Source organism: Mustela nivalis (genome assembly GCF_964662115.1).
Source record: "Mustela nivalis genome assembly, chromosome: 9".
In the NCBI taxonomy this organism is placed as follows: domain Eukaryota; kingdom Metazoa; phylum Chordata; class Mammalia; order Carnivora; family Mustelidae; genus Mustela; species Mustela nivalis.
The window spans coordinates 14,910,885-14,930,360 of record NC_139028.1 but is presented as its reverse complement, the minus strand read 5'-3'; the positions used below and the strand labels follow the sequence as shown (position 1 = coordinate 14,930,360).

Here is a 19,476-nt window from a genome sequence, read left to right as displayed (position 1 = left end):
GCTCAGGGACAGGGAGATGCAGGCAATAGTGACTTCAGCAAGCAGCTGAGACCATTCAAGGAAAGTCTGTGGAAACTCTGGTCCTTAAAGCACCATACACATGTACGTTACCCAAATACCTCTTTCCGTCTGCTATTAGTCATTGGTATTGGTGGGTTTTATATTTTCCCCCCAATTCTAAGAACTCGCCAAAAGCCCTCAGCTGTTCCTCAGGGTAAGAATTCACGCACTGAGAAATATGGTCCTTCTAAATCTTCTACCATCGTCAATTAGTCAGTCAGCACCACACGCACCTCTTTTCTTCATTTGTTACCTTTTCCTACTGCCATTTATTCTGCTCGGCCACAGATGTTTTAAGGAAACTGTGAGGGGTGGCCATGGTAAGGTCGTGACAGACTTCTCCTAGAGAGGGAAGTGATTGGCTGCTGCCCACCTTTTTACCATGGGGGGGGGGCGGGATTGGGGCATTTGGTCCCGGGAAAGAGCCCCTACTTCCATAGCCACCCTAACTCTTCCAAATGACTCCTTGGGCTAAAGATTTCTCAATTCTTATGGTGTTTGCTAAACACCTAGTTTGCCAGCTACTTAACATGAATTTGTATCCCCCACCCCACCTACCTCCCAGGATTTTCTTGAGAGTGAAGTACAAGTTTTGTGATAGCCCTTTGGAACCAAAATCACAACAAAATATAAAGTATTGTGTCGGGGTATTTTGGAGCAAGAGGAGTTTTTCAACTCTGTTATTGATAACTTAGCTACACGCGCAACTTCCCAAGACGGAACTACAGCCTCTAGGCTGCTCTGTCCAGTGGAACAGATCTGCACCAGCAGAGATGTTCTGTACCTGCGGCGTCCAATACAGTAGCTGCTGGCCCCACGCAGCTGCTGAGTACTTGACATGTGGCCAGTGCAACTGGAATGCTGAATCTTTTCACTGAATTTAATGTAAGTTATCTTAAAGAGCCACATGTGGTTAGTCATATCCAAACTGGAAAACACAAGCCTCAGATAGCAAGACTTGGAAAATCTAGCTGTAGCTCCAAAGTCTGCAATATGAGGCACAAGGCCATCCAATGAAACAGGGCCAAGGTGGGGAAAGGAGGATTATGAGGGAACAGAACAGATGTGCTTCCTTCTAAGACAATTTGTCTAAGCAAGTTCAAACTTAGTAAGTTTAGGGGAGATAATTCCCACTTACAAAAGCACTCGTGTTCCCTTGAAATACTGGTTTTGCAAATATGTTCGATATATGTCCCAATTTATACACGATTTTTCAAGAATGCATCCATAGCAGAAAGCAAGACACACACATGTAGAGAGGTCAAGGAAACAGGGACAAAGTAATCTGGCTTGCCTTCTCCATTATCTCCCCCACAGTCCACGAAACAAAAATTTATTGAGCACACTCTATCTAACAGGAATAAGGGGGCAAGATGATTAAGTCCTGGTCTCTGTTCTCCAGGACCTTATCAAGAAGAAACCAGATAGGGGTGCCTGGGTGACTCAGTGGATTAAAGCCTCTGCCTTCGGCTCAGGTCATGATTCCAGGGTCCAGGGATCGAGCCCCGCATCGGGCTCTCTGCTCAAGTGGGGAGCCTGCTTCCTCCTCTCTCTCTCTGCCTGCCTCTCTGCCTACTTGTGATCTCTGTCTGTCAAATAAATAAATAAAATCTTTAAAAAAAAAAAAAAGAAAGAAAGAAAGAAACCAGATAAGGCAGTGGACAACACTCTGCCTCCAGTTCTTGCATCCTGCTGGGGGACAGCAAGGACCTGCCTCACACACGGCCCCACCACACTGCTGCACTCTGAAATGATGAGTACATTTTAATTCTAGGACATTGCAGGGGGCTGTGTCTTTGAAAAACCAACATGCCCAAGAATATAAAACTTCACCATATTTGGGGGAAATTTTGTCACTTCAACATATAATACACAACACAACACTGTGGGCCTCAGTAGCTACAGTTCACGGGGGGCCTCCCCTGAGCCCTCCCCAGTTTGCGAGGCACAAAACTACCTGTATACCTGACTTAGTCTTCAAATAACTGTACGACGCCTACACTAGTGCTATGCCCCATTTATAAATGGGGAAACTGAGGCCTACAGTGATGAAGGAAGTTAGGCATTAAGGCCAGTTTAAAACCCTGCCTTGCCAACCCCAAGGCAGAGCCTTTTAGCCCGGAACCAGCTCGGAGAGAGCAGTCAGGGCAGTACCGGGAACAGAGTGGGTGTTTTCCAAACAGACATTCATTTCTCTGCCAGAGAACCGAAACACAATGTCCCAACAGGGCGGGGGAAAGGCCCAGGACGAAAACTGCTGGCCAGGACATCCGTGGGGAGCATCTTATGAAGGTCACTGCTGGCTCCGGTCATATCAAAGGTCAGCGCCCAGCCAAACGCCGGGAGCGGGCCGCGGCAAAGCGCACGGCTTTCTGGAGGACCCCGGGAGGTGCGGGGAGCGGGAGAGCCTGGGTCCCGCGGCCCCTATTCCCGCAGGCGTCAGCGGGACACAGGGGAGACAGGCCCGCAGAAGCGCTACGGGCCGGGAGGGCCGAACCTCGAGCGATCGCGGACAGGGCCCGGGACGCTGGCGCCCGAGCAGAAGCAGCGGAACGAGGAAGCCCACGCTGCCCCGCCGCGGCGCCCGGGACCCCCGCCCGCATGCGCACGCCGCGTCTCACCTGCTCCGCGCCGGCGTCGACACGCTCAGCGTCCGGGGCAGCCCCCCCGCGCTGCCGCCCCAGCCGGGGGCCGCGCGGGGTCCGGCGACGAGCAGCCAGCGACGGGCCGCGCTGCCCAGGGCCGCGGAGGCGGCGCGCAGGAGCCGGGCGCCCCCCGCGGCGGCCATAGCCGGTGGTCACGTAACGACCGGAAGCGACGGCAGCGGTCGGCTCGGCGAGTGCGAACAGGCCGCCGCGCCGGCGCCGGCCGCCCGGGGATCCGCGGGGAGGAGCGCGGCGGCTGGGGTCCCGGCGAGGGCCTGCTCGGTGCGGCGGCCGCGGGCTGCGCGCGCCTTCCGGGTGACCTATAAACCCGGCGGCACCCCGAGTGCAGCGCCTCCCCCTGCCCGTTCCCACGCCTCCCAGGCGGGTGTGGCCTGTCGGGGGCGGGGCTGAGCGCGGGGGCGGCGCCCCTCCCGACCAGGTTGGCCTGCACCTAGCGGCTCCTACGGCGGTGGGCGCGCCGGAAGCCGGAGCTGGGAGAGGCCGGCGACGTCGCACGGGAAGGTACCGTAGAAGGACCGGCAGGTAAGGAAGCCACCGCTGCTGTTTCGCCCTTCTCTCGCCCTCTCCCCGTTCAAAACAGAACAAAACCCAGTGTGGGCGATTATCATCCTGGAGTTCAGGTTAGGGAAAAAAGGGAATTCTGGGCATTGTCAAACGAGGACAGTAGGAAATTTCACAATGCCAGCAGACGTGATACACAGAGGAACAGTTATGATTATAAAGGGATACTGGAGAAAGCCGGTATTAATTCAGGGTCAATAAATGCTCGTTCAGCCCATGAAATCCACGAGTTTGGAAACCTTTTGATGAACTGTGTTTTTTTTAAGGGCTTCTACAAAATGCAAGGAAGATGAACTTAAAAATACCCGTTATCATGATTGATACGTTGTGGTGGAAAGAACGTGGGCTTTGAGGTCAGAAATAGCGATGTTCAAATCCAAGGTCTGCCACTCCTGAGCTCTGAGACCTTGGGGGAATTATTGTCAAGGATCAGAGTTCCCACCAAAACACTTAAACACTGATAAGATGTTCCAGTCTTCAGGGCCATTCTGAGGGTTACAGAAAAAAAAAAAAAAAAAAAAGTACAAGGAATGGCAAAATGCGTCACCAATTTTAATGTGACAGCTTCCTGGGCCCCCCTCCCTAAAGCCATCTTTAAAGATGCCAAAGGTCAAAGTCAAGCGGATATTGCGGATGTGCTACACACAATAAAAGATACTTTAAAAATTAATTAAATGAATTAAATAGTTATTAAATATTTTAAAATACTTTCTTTAAAAACTATTCAGAACAAGGAAGTCTAGACTTGAGTAAAGTTTCTCGAGACACTGTGTGCTGGGCCTTGAACCTGATGGCAGAGCGAAGGCAGTCATTTGGCTCCCAAATTGCCTAAATCTTCCCATAAAGAGAGAAATTTTCAGGCTGGAAAGGGACCACAAACCCAGACAAGTTAGTCGGAAAGAGAAGGTTTTATTTTTTTTTATTTTTTTTTTTTAAAGATTTTATTTATTTATCAGAGAGAGGCGGGGGAGAGAGCGAGCACAGGCAGACAGAGGCAGAGGGAGAAGCAGGTTCCCCGCTGAGCAAGGAGCCCCATGTGGGACTCAATCCCAGGACGCTGGGATCATGACCTGAGCCGAAGGCAGCTGCTTAACCAACTGAGCCACCCAGGCGTCCCAGAAAGAGAAGGTTTTAAAAGAACAGTTAAGGTTTTTTTTGTATATAAGAGCAAATCTTCAGACTGAGATGAATTCATCTGTAGGAAGAAAATGGGAGGGGCGGGGAGCACAGATATTCTTCTGCCAAGAAATCCAGTTCAGCTGGGTTATGGCACATGTGGTAGTGTGTATACGTTGTTCCTCTTAGTAACCCCCATGCTACCAGCCACAGGGCCTGGAGCATATCAAGTGGGCAGTAAATATTTGTGAATAAGTGAATGTTGTTGTGTAACTTCTGTTAGTACCATCATGACAATTCATGAAGCAGTTACATGAAAATTAAAGATGGAAATAACGTTCTCCAGATTTTCAAAGATGGGTAAGTCTTGATCCCAAAGATTACAAATAGCTATTCAGCAGGATTATAGAGGGGATTTATAAACATGTGGTCTCTGAACACAGATTTAAAAAGCAATATGGAATTACTGAGGAAGAGCTTTTGCTTATGTATTTGTCCATCTTATAAAACTCCTGGGATTCCTGGGTGGCTCAGTTAGTTGGGCATCTGCCTTCGGCTCATGATCCTGGGGTCCTGGGATTGAGCCTTGCGTCTGGCTCCCTGCTCGGTGGGGAGTCTATTTCTCCCTCTCCCATCCTTCACCCATGCTTGCTTGCTCTCTCTTTCTCTCAAATAAATATAAATTAAAAGAAAACTCCCATTCCCCCCGGGCACCTGGCTGGCTCAGTCTTTAGAGCAGATGACTCCTAATCTCAGGGTCATGAGTTCAAGCACCACCTTGGGCATGGAGTCTATTTAAAAAACAAAACGAGACAAAACAAAAGAACCTTGCATCCTGCCATCTTTCACTCCTGTCATAATTTTGAAACTCTTTTCAAATTCTGTTTTTCCCATGAAGTTGTGCCTGTTTATCCCAACAGATAATGTTGCCTAAGCCCTCTGTCTGTTCTTGTAAAACTGACAGTACCTGTTATTTCAAATAGAATAACGTTCATGAGGGGGCTTCGCAAACTGAAACGTGTCATAAAAATTCAGATTCGGTGTTTGTTGAGTACCTGTTCTGCACTTCGTGGTACCGTGTGCCCCATTGCACATACTTTATGGAGCCCCTCTAAACAGAAGTCCCCCCCCAAAGTCAGGATGCTGTCTTAGTCATCTTCATATTCCCAGCACCCGGCCCATTGCTGGGCACAAAGCAGCCATTTAATAATGTCCCCGTTAAGAGTATTAGGAACTTTTACAGTGTGTATCTCATTTCCTGATCACAGCAACCCTGTAGCGTAGACATGCCTTTAATCAATAAGTGCCTTTGATCAGAAACTATTTATTGACATAAGCAGTGCATTGACCACCAAGCTAGTACTAGACACACAGCAGTGAATAAAATCATCCCTGCCCTCTTATTTTACAGACGAAACTGAGGTGCCCAGTGGTGGCTTTCTTGGAATCATACTGCTAGTGAGTTGTAGATCCAAAGTTTAAATCTAGGTCTTCCTGCTTCCTCTTCCCAAGTCCAGGGCATAAACACAAAAAATGATATTTTTATTTTATTATATTTTATTAAATATTCACATATATAATTTTATTGTGTGTGTGTGTGTGTTCTTTTTTTGAGACAGAGAGAGAGGGACAGCGAGAGTGAGGGGCAGAGAAAGACAGAGAATCTCAAGCAGGCTCCATACCTAGTGCAGAGCCCGACATGAGGCTTGATCTCATAACCCTGAGATCATGACCTGAGCCAAAATCCGGAGTCAGACAGTTAACTGACTGAGCCACCCAGGTGCCCCACTTATCTTATGTCATTAATATGTATTTACATGTCATATGTAAATGTGACTGTATTCAATAGTAGATGCTTAAGATTCTACACGGTCCACATAATTTAGGGATAAGGTCAGCAGTTCTCTGAATTTTTTAGAAGGAAAATGCGACCTGAGTATATTTCACCCCAAGTAATTACTCTACCCCCAGGTATTTATTGCTAAGGTTGATGATATTGGTGTGTTTCCTAAATTTAAAGATATAATTGGTATTTAAATTAATTGACCTCCTGTCTGTAGTCTTGTCTTGCTCTAAAACATCCTGTGTACTGCTCCGAGGCTGATGCCATTAAAATACTGATTGTAACACCTGGGTGGCTCAGTTGGTCAAGTATCTGCCTTTGGCTCATGTTGTGATCCCAGAGTCCTGGGATGGAGCCCCATATCACACCCTGCTTCTCCCTCTCCCTCTGCCACTCCCCCTGCTTGTGCACTCGCACTCTCGCTCTGACAAATAAATAAAATGGTTAAAATGATACTGATATGATTGTGTTACTTTCTTAATGAAAATCCTTGAATGACAATTCATCCCCATCTATTAACAGACTAAAACAAACTGCTCAGCTGGACACACAACTCCCCTCAACCTCTGCCTTCTACTGCCTATCGGTCCCGCATTGTGTCCTTCTTCCCCGCAGGTTCTGTTGGCTGCCTGAACCCGGCTGACTTAGAGCTGGCCTCCAGGACTCCAATCCTTGGAGGAACCATTCTCTGACATAGGTGCCTTTGGGAGCCTTACACACTAGAAATCCCTCTGTCACAGCTTCAACTTTAACTGTTATCTGCAAGTAAGGCTTGGATCAAGTGACTCGGTCAGTTTCCGGTCCTGTTTCTTTGTTAAGATTACTTTTTATATACTTTTTAACTTTTTAATATGTCCTTCAAATGTTAATAGTTGGTTGTCTTTTTTTTCTTTTTTTTTTTTTTGGTCTTTTAGCCGCTCGTGATGAATAATTCACGTGGGGTTGCAAAATACAGGTGTTCTAATCCTGTCATTCCTTCTCCATTGATCACCCATCCTACTCCTATAGACAGATTGGCCTTCATACTCCTACAGACAGATCTGAAGTAGAACCTGTATGGGAAACACAGGATAAATACTTTAATGTTTCCCTTTATTCATCTGCTATACTTAGAGTTTATTCATGTTCTCTCTTTATTCAAAAGCTTGTTTTAAAAAGTTACAATCTTTTGGGGCACCTGGGTGGCTCAGTTTGTTAAGCATCTAACTCTTGATTTCAGCTCAAAATCACGATCTTAGGGCTGTGAGATTGAGCCACTTGTCCGGCTCCACACTGGGCATGGAACCTGCTTAAGATTCTTTCTCTGCCCTCCCCACTTTATTTATTTTCTTTTAAAGATTTTATGTAGTTATTGTTTTTAAAGATTCTATTTATTTGACAGACAGATTACAAGTAGTCAGAGAGGCAGGCAGAGAGAGAGAGGAGGAAGCAGGTTCCCCACTGAGCAGAGAGCCCGATGCGGGGCTCAATCCCAGGACCCTGAGATCATGACCTGAGGCGAAGGCAGAGGCTCCAACCTACTGAGCCACCCAGGCACCCCAAGATTTTATGTATTTATTTGACAGACAGAGATCACAAGTAGGCAGAGAGGCAGGCAGAGAGAGAGGAAGAAGCAGACTCCCCACTGAGCAGAGAGCCTGATACGGGGCTTGATTCCAGGACCCTGAGATCATGACCTGAGCCGAAGGCAGAGGCTTATTAACCCACTGAGCCACCCAGGCGCCCCTTCCCTCCCCACTTTTAAAAAAGTTATAATTTTCTAATAAATAGTATATTTCACCAAAATTTTCAAAATCTGTTGGCATAAACTTTTTCCCTAGTGTTATCTTTTAAAAATTTTTCTGCTATAACTACATTTCGTAATTTTTATATTATTTTCTGAGTCTTTTGTATTTCTTATATTATTTTCTGAGTCTTTTCTCTTTGAATAATCATAGCAAGAGTTTGTTTATTGGTCTTCTCAGATAACAGCTTTGGCCTGATTGTCCTGTGCTATATCTTTGTTTTCTAATCTTATCCTTTATTTTTAAGTGGTCTCTACACCCAGCGTGAAGCTCAAATCCGAGATCAAGAATCACTTACTTAACCTACTGAGACTTCCAGGGGCCCTTATTCATTTATCTTTATGATTTCTTTCTTTCTGCATTCTTGGGATTTACCTGTTTTTTCTTTTTCTAACTTCTTCATCTAGATAGTTACTTTATTAATTTTCAGTTTAGTTTTTGTAAGAAGTATTTAATTTCTCGACGTATTTAAGTTTCCTCTAAGTAGTGTGTTTGGTTGTGTCAAAGAGTTTGAAACGTGATATTTTCTGTATTACTTGGTTTAAATATTATCAGATTTCCATGCTATTTTTCCTCTGATGGTGAGCCATGTGGAAGTGTCATAAATGTGTAAATATACAAAGGTCAGAGGTCAGTAACACCGCAGAAGCAAAGATCAGTGAACCTGAAAACACAGCAATAGAAAGTTTCCAGAATGACATTCAAAGATAAAAAAGACTAGAATACCATAAGACCATGGCATCATTGGGCTGTTGGATGATATCACATGGTCTAACACACTTCTGTCTGGATTCCCAGAGGAGAGAATGAGACTGAAACGAAGATGTTTAAGACCTTTTTACACCAACAAAAATTAATAGAGCTCCTGCTGTCAGACTCCCTGAACTGCTACAAGGAGGCTGTTTAGTAGGCAGCTTCCGACAGGGCTCTGCGACCCCACCTGCCGGCGTTCTCACGGAGGTGTGACGACCCTCCCCACCGCCCCACCGCCCACCCCCGCCCCAGAGCATGGGCCAGACCTAGTGATCGCTTCTGACAAATAGAACACAGCAGAAATGATGCAGTGTCCTTTGTGCCTTGTGTTTCCAGAGACTGTGAATTGTGTCTTGCTGGTTCTCTTCCTCTGTTGCCTTCCTTTGGTGAAGAAGCTGCCATGTTGGGGACACTCACATGGCAAAGAACTGACCACAGCCTCTAGCCAACAGCCAGCAAGGAACTGAGACCTTCATCCAGTTATCCAGTCGTAAAGACGGGAATCCTGTCAGCAGCCATTTGCGGGAGCTGGGAGGCAGCTCCTTCCTCAGCGGAGGCTTCATATGACTGTGTACCCACCCAGCACCTCAACCATGGCCTCTGAGGCTCTGAAGCAGAGGGCCCAGCCCAGCCGCTCCAGATCCAGAAACAGAAAATAAATGTGGTTCCTGTTCATTCCACTTTGGAGCAATTTGTTAGGCAGCAATAGACAGCTAATATAGTGTTCTTCGAGAACCGTGAACTTGAAACCAAAAGGAAGGACTAAGAGGCAAGAAGAAATGATAAGCAGAAAATTAGCAGTCTTAAGTAATAACTGGTTGTAAAAAATAATAACACCAACTATGGTCTCATGAGAAGAGAAAAATAAGAGCAAGGTAGAATTCGTTATTGAACCGGCATCTAATCAGCAATAAGACCAAAAGTGTTACCGACGCAATCTTCTCTCCCTTTCTTTTTGGTAACAGGATATCTTGTGTTTTAGCTGAACACATGTCTCACAAGCCAGAGGCCGCACTTCCCAGCTGCTCGTGCAGGTGCGTGTGTCCCTGTAACAGCTTTTGCTAAAACCCTGCAGGTAGAAGTGATGTGTGCAACCAGGTAGCCTTTTTAAGGGGAAGCTCTGTGTTTTCCCTTCTGTCCATTTTCCTCTCCCACTGGCTGCAAAATGGCAACAACCTGGGTGATCACGTGAGATGCAAACACAGAAGCTAAATCTTAGAGATGACAGACGGTCAGAGCAGGTCTGCCAGCCTGGGTTCCCTGAGACCGTGTGTGGCAGAGTTGCCTCCCAGCATCGGTGCTGCAGCCCCTGCACTGCGAGCCCAGCCCACTCCTGAAACGCTTCACGGGAGAGCACGGGAGAGAACGTAACACCGATGCCGCGTAAGATACTTACTTGAAGAATTCTTGTTACTGCAGCGTAGCCTTGATCCTGACAAATACATCCTTAAAGTTCCAAAAGAAAGAATGAAAGAAGGGAGAAAATCATTTAAAGCATGTTTTTTTTTAAGAATAAAATGAAATCTTGAAAATAAGTCCCAATATATCAGAAGTAAATGGATGAAATACACCAATGAAGAAGTAGACTTTCGTCGAGGATGCGGATATTCTGATTCTATGACATTTGGAAGAAATTTATCAAAATTATAAAATATATAAAAGGATAAAAAAATACAATCAAAAGATAGTTTGCCCTATTGCTGTCAAATTAAAGGGACATATTTAAATCCAATTAAATAGACCAGGGAAAATGCATTATAAAGGATAAACATGGTCACTAAAAAAATACTAAGCATTTAAATCAATTTGGAATGTCTAGAAACTCTAAACTTACAAGTATCTAACAACATAGCATATATTATGAATATAGGTATATTTACATAATAAAAGTATTATATAAATAAAGATACATCTTTTTATCTATATGAAGAGATAGAAAGTTTCTAATTGGATTTACATATATGTTAACTACCCTGAGATATTTACAGACTTCTGATACTTCAGTGTTGGCATATTTTGTTTTCAGGACTATACTGTAGTAGCGGTCAGTAACATAGACTGGTAGTGCTTTAATCACACTGTTATTACTGAAAAAGACTCACTGCACAATGTTAATTCATTTTCATTCAGTTTTAAGTTGGAGAAAATGGCCAGAAATTTTTTCAACTCTACAGTTTTAAAAAATGCAGTGAAGGATGTTTTTAATTTCTGAAATTTGGGCCAAACTACTTCTTGCCAAAATAGTTTCCAAAGATCTAGTTTCACAAGGCATGAAAGTCCCTCAGTGCACTTATACACCTCTGTGTGAAGCAGAGACAGATTGAGCATTGCCCTTGAGTGATACCAGTGACTTGATTTTCCAATAGCTCAAATCAAAGATCATTTGATTTGCCAATAGCTCAAAAGTCTTCTTTAGCCTCAGGCCTGGACTAAGTCATCGTAAATGTTTGTAGAACAGCAGATTGGCGTATTGTGCATAGGGTCCAAGTCAGGAGAATATATGGTTTATGGAACTGTTCATTCACAATGTGTCACTTTAAATTTTTTAGTACAAAACACTCAGTAAATGGCCAAAAGTTCTATGTCTTTGCAAAAGATTGCTACCTTGATGTAATCTTTTGCAGCCATATCAAAATGATTATGTTACTATTCTGTAGGTCAGATTTGAAATGGGACTCCCAGGGCCACATTCCTTTATAGAATCTGCAGGAGAGAATCTTTTCCTTGTCTTTTCTGGCTTCTAGGGAGCCACCTGGAGTTGTTCCCCCCCGCCCCCGCCTTTATTTGAGAGAGGGTGAGAGTGAGAGAGTGAGCATGACCAGAGGGAGGAGCAGAGGGAGAAGCAGAGTCCCTGCTCAGCAGAGATCCTGTCACAGGATTCCATCCCAGGATCCTGGGATCATCACCTGAGCTGAAGGCAGGTGCTTAGCCTACTGAGCCACCCAGGCACCTTTAAAAAAAAAAAAAAATCCCACTTACATTCTTGGGCTCACTTCTTCAAGAAACCAGTCAATATCTGATCAGCTGGTTGAGTCCCGATATCATCAAATCCCTTGAATCTTTCTTTACTTTTTAAAACATTTATTTATTTATTTTAAGTTATCTCTATCCCCAACATGGAGATTGAACTCAGGACCCAAGATCAAGAGTTGCATGCTCTTCCGACTGAGACAGGTGCCCCTCCCTGAACTTTCTTTATCATAGGAGAAATTTTCGCTTTTAACAACTCATGTGATTTGTTGGGGGCCATCTGGATGATCCAAGATAACCTCCATTCTCAAGGTCCCTAACTCTAATCACATCTGAAAAATCCCTTTTGCCATATAAGGTAACAGATTCGCAGGTTTCCAAGATTTAGGGAGTGGCCATATAGATGGACCATTATTTTGCTCCCACATTTGAGTTTAAATATCAAACAATTTCAGCATTAACTTTAACCACTGGAGGAGCCTTTCCATCACCACTCCTAATTTCTGGGCTGATTCTGATCACTGTTCATTAATTAAGGTTTCAAGATTTTCTTCAACATAAAGAAGTAAGACGTATTATGCCTACCATTGTGCCTATCAAAGATTTTGCAGTCACTAGAATGTATTACAAGAGAATAAATATGGTAATAGCTAACATTTATTGAGTGCTTACTCTATTCCAATACTTTTCTAGGTGCTTCACATGTTTTGAGTTATTTAACCTTCACAAAAGCCCTGTGAGGTGGGTATCAGCATCATTACCATTTTACTGAGGAATGAAGTTTCTTGAAGTTTCCACTTAAATTAAATGAAGGTTTAGGGTGTTATCAAAAGAAATGATACCAGATAGCCTTTAGTATAGTGGTTTTTAAAATATACAAATACAGAAAGTGTACCACGTATTTTATATTATGTTCGGTCAAAAATGAACATATTCACCTTTAGATCTGAGAGAAAAAATAGAATGGAATCTACACATTTTCTTTTCTTTGAATCTGAAAGAAATGCACATGCCAGCGTGTGTGTGTGTGTGTGTGTGTGTATGTGTGTGTGCGTGCGCATGCCTGTGTACATGATTATGTGTGAAGAGAGAGAGTGACTCAGTGTAGAAAGGGGTTTCTTCGGTTCTTTTTTATCTTGTTCCTACCATTTTTGCTCTGTGATGCCTGTTCAGAACATTAAATGTGTATTTCACCCTTAGAATTAATATGCAGATATTAATTTGGAGTTGTTAATATGCTAGTGTTGGGGAAGAAAGATTTTACTCTATCTATCAAGGTTCTTCTGACTGATCTAAGAGTTAAACTGACATGCAACAGATCAACAGGAAAAAGTCAAGTTGAATTTTGTTTTACAGGGAATCCACAAAGACATAAGATTCCAAAGACAGTCAAGTGAGATATATATATATGTCCTCCTGAACTAAGGAAAAGGGAGTAAGGGGTCTGGAATTTCAGAGGCAAATAAAGCAATCCACCAGAAGATGAGAAAGAGTAAATTTGGGGGGAACAAATGTTTTTCCAAGGCCATTCAATAACAATGAGACAAAGAGAGGACTTTGATCAAACAGACCTTGCTAGGCTGCTTCCTGCCAACCATACCCTGTTCATATGGCAACGTGAGTATCTATGGTGATGGTTCTCTTCCTAGAGCAGGTTCACGATCTAAATTCTTTTAGACGGTAAAATTTCATCCTGAGTCTTTTAATGAAGAAGCTTGAAATAATTGGCATGCCACAATGGCATATTTGGGGCTGGCTTGCCCTTCGTTTCTGCACAGACCAGACTAGAATAAAAAACAAGAGTTAAAAAAAAAAATCAGTTAACAGTATTGTGGGATAGGTTAAAGCTAGGCTCCAGTAGGGCAGCAAGTGATTTCTTTGGATTAAGATTGAGTAACTGGAAAGCAATTGCCAAATTTCCTTAGATAATTGACTTACAGCTTTGGGTTACTAAAAATTTTTATTCTCTTCCAATGTCAGTCATCACTTAACAGGAGTTTCTGAAAATTACTGTGCTGTCTAGCCTCAGATTGGGGTCTGCTGTGAAGAATCCATTTCCATCAAACCTTGCTTTAAATTTTGACCAGCTTTTCAACTTCCCAACTCATTTTAAAAGCTTCATCTTTGAGCAGATTAAAATCACTCTGCCTCCCATTTTCTGTAACAGATAAATGGTCTGTTAAATAAAAATTCAACACTTGGGGCGCCTGGGTGGCTCAGTGGGTTAAAGCCTCTGTTTCGGCTCAGGTCATGATCCCAGGGTCCTGGGATCGAGCCCCACATCGGGCTCTCTGCTCAGCAGGGAACCTGTTCCCCCTCTCTCTCTGCCTGCCTCTCTGCCTACTTGTGATCTCTGCCTGTCAAATAAATAAATAAAAATCTTTTTAAAAAATTAATTAAAAAAAAATTCAACACTTGACAACACAATGTTGGTGAATCCATGGGGCACAGACACTCTGCTATGCTCCTGGTCACTGTGTAAAATGGTCTGACTTCTGTGGAGGGCAATATGATAATATTCATAATATTACAAAAATCGTTTACCCTTTAACCCATGAATCCCACTCATGGGAGTTTGTCCTGTGTGTGTAGCTATATAATATAAAATGATGTGTGCACAGTGTTACTTATTAGCATCACTGTCTGTATTAGAAAAATAGAAAAAGTGTCCTTCATTCAAAAATTAAATGAACTATGCTGCTACCCTGCAATGGAATAATACGCAGCTGAAAAAAAGTAAATGAAGCTCTTTGTGTACTGAGGCACAGTGATTTCCAAGATGTATTGTGAAGTGAAAAAAACAGAGTGAATATAATGTATCATCTTTTGTCTAAGAAAGAGGAGAAAAGGGGCGCCTGGGTGGCTCAGTGGGTTAAAGCCTCTGACTTCGACTCAGATCATGATCTCAGGGTCCTGGGATCGAGCCCTGCATTGGGCTCTCTGCTCAGCAGGGAGCCTGCTTCCCCCTTTAAAAAAGGGGGTAAGTATTTGCATTCGTATGGCTTGAACTTGTATAGATAAACCCCAGAAGGATAAATAAGAAAAAAAGAAGCAGACAGTAGGGATAGGGTTGACAGGGTCAAGGAAAGGGAGCAAGACTCCTCAGTGTGTGCCTCGTGATAGGGTTTTAACTTCTGGACAATGCCAGTGCGTTACCTACTCAAAACAGGGTAAAACAAAGTAAGCAAATCTTTGAAAAGAAAACAAGAGTCCTCTTTCCATGGTTCACTGATTTTTCTGAGCATGTTACACTTTTTGATAATCTTGTATATGAACTCAAAGCATTCAGAAGCCGGAACAAGGAGAAAAATGCAACATTTTTCCTGTGAGAAAAAATTCAGAGCCAGCACATTAAAGAAAGCTGGATCCAGAAGAGCTTAAAAGGGCAAAACAGCATCATTTCCTAGCCAGCAGGATCTAAATGGTACTTAAACATCTGTATACATTGAGAAAACTTGGACCCCAGATGTTAAGTGACTTGTCACAGTCACTCAGCTAATTTATGGAGAAACTGGGACGAGACTCTCTGGACCCCTAATGAACAATGTCAGTACTTCTGTCTTTACATTGCGATGCTGTCTATTAATTACAGTGATTCCCTTTCTTTTTTTTTTTTTTTAAGATTTTATTTATTTATTTGACAGAGAACACAAGTAGGCAGAGAGGCAGGCAGAGAGAGAGAGAGAAGCAGGCTCTGCACTGAGCAGAGAGCCCGATTCGGGGCTCGATCCCAGGACCCTGGGATCAAGACTCGGGCCGAAGGCAGAGGCTTTAACCCGCTGAGCCACCCAGGCACCCCACAGTGATTCCCTTTCTGATGCAGTAAAAACGCGTGTCAAGTGCTCTGAGCATTTGAATATATATTAAGTGCTTTGACCATCCCATTATATGATCATAAAGTACTATAGTGTAGTAGTTAAGATCACGGGCTCTGGAGTTAGACTTTCAGGCTCTGCTCATTTCTTACTTGCTGTGCGATCTTGGACAAAGTACTTCTCAGGTCTCGGTTTCCTCATCCATAGGTTGGGAATACAGCCGTCCTCACCTCGGAGGGTTGATGTGAAGAGTAGATGACGTAACACATGTAAAGGACTTAGCCTGGCACCTAATATGTGCTCCCTGAGTGTCATCGTCATCATTGCTTTTATTTTACTGATGGAAATCTGAGGTGGGTGAGAATGGTTGAGTTCCTTGCCCAAGGACACAGAGGCTGCAAGCGATGGGTCAAGAATTCAGTCTAGGTTTTCTTACATGAAATCTCATGCTCTTTCCATCCCTAAATAATTCATAAATTCCATGTACTTGATTTTCCTCTAACTATACCAGTTTTTCCTGCTTTGATGTGCAAATCAGTCAATATGAACCTTTGCACACCAAAGAAAAGGTAATAGCCCAGTGTGTTTGGATGGAGAAGAGAAAAAAATCTCATATGTGCAATCAGATATGATTTTGGTGTCATCACCGGATCTAACAGATTATAAATAAATATTAATTATTTGGGGATACCTGGGTGACTCAGTCGGTTAAGCTTGTGCCTTTGGAATCAAGCTCCACGTCAGACTCCCTGCTCAGCGAGGAGTCTGCTTCTCCCTCTGCCTCTCCTCCAGTTTGTGTTCTCTCTCTTTCTCACCCTTTCAAAGAAATAAAGTCTTCTTTATATATATATATATTATATATATATATAAATATATATTATATATACATATAATATATATTTATAATATATAAATAAATATATAAATATATGTTTATACTATATAAATAAATAAATATATAAATATAAATATATATATATATATAGAAGGCTTTATTTATGGGGCGCCTGGGTGGCTCAGTAGGTTAAGCCGCTGCCTTCAGCTCAGGTCATGATCTCAGGGTCCTGGGATCGAGTCCCGCATCGGACTCTCTGCTCAGCAGGGAGCCTGCTTCCCTCTCTTTCTCTCCCTCTCTGCCTGCCTCTCCATCTACTTGTGATTTCTCTCTGTCAATAAATAAATAAAATCTTTAAAAAAAAAAAAAAGAAGACTTTATATATATATATATATATATATATATATATATATATAAAAATTATTTTGTGTATACTAACATATTCCTTGATGTCTATTTGGTGGTTAGAAAAGATTTTCCTCACATAAGGAAACCAACTTCATTCAGATATATAAATATATAATATATATTATAATAACATAAATTATGTAATACTCGAATATGAATTATTATATCTGTATATAATTTTATACATATATACTCTATTCTATATACTATAGTATTATATATAATTATATGTTATATATAATTATGTTTATATGTAATACTATGATTATGTATATATAATTTTTATATAACACAGTAATATATCAACTATGTACCTATATGGTATATAGTATATAAATATACATATAAACATTTGTATGTTTAAAATCATCTTAAAATGATTGTGCAGCCAAGTAATATTCTGTTATATATATGTATATACACACATATATATTTATATACACTATATATACACTACATTTCCTTTTTTTTTAAGATTGATTTATTTATTTGACAGAGGAAGACAGCAAGAGAGGGAACACAAGCAGGGGAGTCGGAGAGGGAGAAGCAGGCTCCCCGCTGAGCAGCAAGTCCGATGCAGGGCTGGATCCCAGGACCCTGGGATCACAACTCAAGTGAAAGGCAGACATTTAATGACTGAGCCACCCAGGCACCCCGATCACTACATTTTCTTTATCCATTTATCTATGGATGAATACTTGGACTGTTTCCATATCTTGGCTACTAAAAATAGTGTTGCAGTAAATATAGGGGTGTATATAACTTTCTGAGTTAGTGTTTTCATTTCCTTTGGATAAATACCTAGTAGTGGAATTACTGCATCTTACGGTAGTTCTATTTTTAATCTATGAGGAACCTTCATACTGATTTCCACAGTGGCTGCACCAGTTTGCATTCCCACCAACAATGCATGAGGGTTCCTCTTTCTCTGCATCCTCGCCCACACCTGTTGTTTCTTGTATTTTTTATTTTAGCCATTCTGACAGGTGAAGGGTGATATCTCATTGTGGTTTTGATTTGCATTTCCCTAATGATGAGTAATGTTGAGCATCATTTCATGTGTTATTGGCCATCTGTAAGTCTTTGGGAAAATGTCTGGTCTGGTCCCCTGCCCATTTTGTAATTGGATTACTTGGTTTTTTGGTGTTGAGTTGTGTACGTTCTTTATATATATCGGATATTAACCCATTATTTGATAAATCATTAGAAGATATCCTCTCCCATTCAGTATGCTCTCTTTTAGTTGTTGATGATTTCCTCACTGTGTGAACACTTTTTATTTTGGTGTAGTCCCAGTAACTTAATTTTGTTTTCATTTCCTTTGCCAAAGGAGACATATCTAGGAAAATGTTTCTACAGCTAATGTCGAGATATTACTGCCTATGTTTTCTTCTAGAAATTTTATGATTTCAGGTCTCACATTTAGGTCTCTGTTCCATTTTGAGGGTTTTTTTGAGTGTGTTTGGAGGGATTATTATTATTAAAGTCAGACTTCCACTCCATCACTTCATGAGTCAAGGTCATCACTGACCTCCACAGTGACCTTCTCACTGTCAAGTTTCAGTCCTCTTACTTCAGGGTCAGCAAGCAGCATTTGTCATGTCAATATTCTTCTGCAAATGCTTCCTTCTCTTGTTTTCAAGAACACGTTTCTTGGTTCTGGTCCTTCTGTCTCCTTTGCTGGTTTATCCTCATATGCCCAAATCTAAATGTCCCAAATCAGTTTAAGGACTGGTCCTCAAACCTTCTATTTTCCCCTCTTTCTGCTGGGAGATCCCATGCAGGCTTCTGGCTTTAAAATTTATTTACCTATATACAGCTAAAGCGTAAATTTATATCCAGCTCAGTCCTCTAGTTTTCTTAAGCTGAAAACCTTGCAGTTATCCTTGGGGCCTTGCTTAATCTCTCATCCCACATCCTGTCATGTAGTCAGTAAATCCCATCATTTCTACCCCTAGGATGTATTAAAATTAGGCTACTTCTAACCCTCCATCTGCTACCACCCTAGAGGCAAACCACCATCTTTTCTTGCCTGGATTGTTGCAGTTGGCCCCCCATTGAACCTCTCTGCTTCTGCATCTGTTCTCCCTGTTGTTCTCAACACAAATTTTATTAAAAATTTATCAGATTATGTCATTCTGTCCCCAGCTAGACCCCAAGGCCTCACCTTTACTTCTCATCTCCACCCACTTTTGTCCCACATTATTCCTTAAACTCTTCCCAGCATAATGTATCTCTTACCTCAAACTGAGGACCCCCCCCAGACTCCCCTCCCCACCAAAGCAACCCTGATGGAAATCACAACTATCCCTTCAGCAGTAACTCCTCCCTGGAGGGAGCACTCCAGCAGCCCAGATCACCCAGACCAGTTTGGGCTCGACACCAGACTCACACCTGCCCAGATGGACCACGGAGAGATGGACAGTACTTTTTACCTCATTACCATACTGAAATCTCCACCCAAGGAGGAACACAAGCCTCATTTATATAACCTACAATTTATGCGACTTCTAGGCCTGTGTCCTTAAGGTCCTTGTGTGACCTCACACACTTCTCCCTACACAATGACTGGGCTCCAGGAAATACTCCTCCTAACCCTACATAAAAGGAGTCACGGGGAGTCACGGCTTTGGAAATTCTTCCCCGGATCCCCTTACTTGCTGCA

The 19,476-nt window shown here is 42.6% G+C and overlaps 1 protein-coding gene and 1 long non-coding RNA gene across 3 annotated transcripts in view; one reads left to right on the top strand and one right to left on the bottom strand.

The window, feature by feature from the left end:
- FDX1 (ferredoxin 1) overlaps positions 1–3,055 on the bottom strand; it is a 32,255-nt gene extending 29,200 nt beyond the window's left edge. Inside the window, exon 1 of the mRNA XM_082684304.1 lies at positions 2,682–3,055. Within this exon, the coding sequence (XP_082540430.1) occupies positions 2,682–2,848 (167 nt within the window). The 5' untranslated portion in view covers positions 2,849–3,055. The remainder of the gene's footprint in view (positions 1–2,681) is intronic.
- A 74-nt stretch (positions 3,056–3,129) lies between these two features.
- The window catches only part of LOC309841406, a 60,551-nt gene continuing 44,204 nt past the window's right edge, over positions 3,130–19,476 (top strand). For both annotated transcript variants that reach the window (XR_014299113.1, XR_014299114.1), the window contains exon 1: positions 3,130–3,248. This is a non-coding gene — a long non-coding RNA (uncharacterized lncRNA). The remainder of the gene's footprint in view (positions 3,249–19,476) is intronic.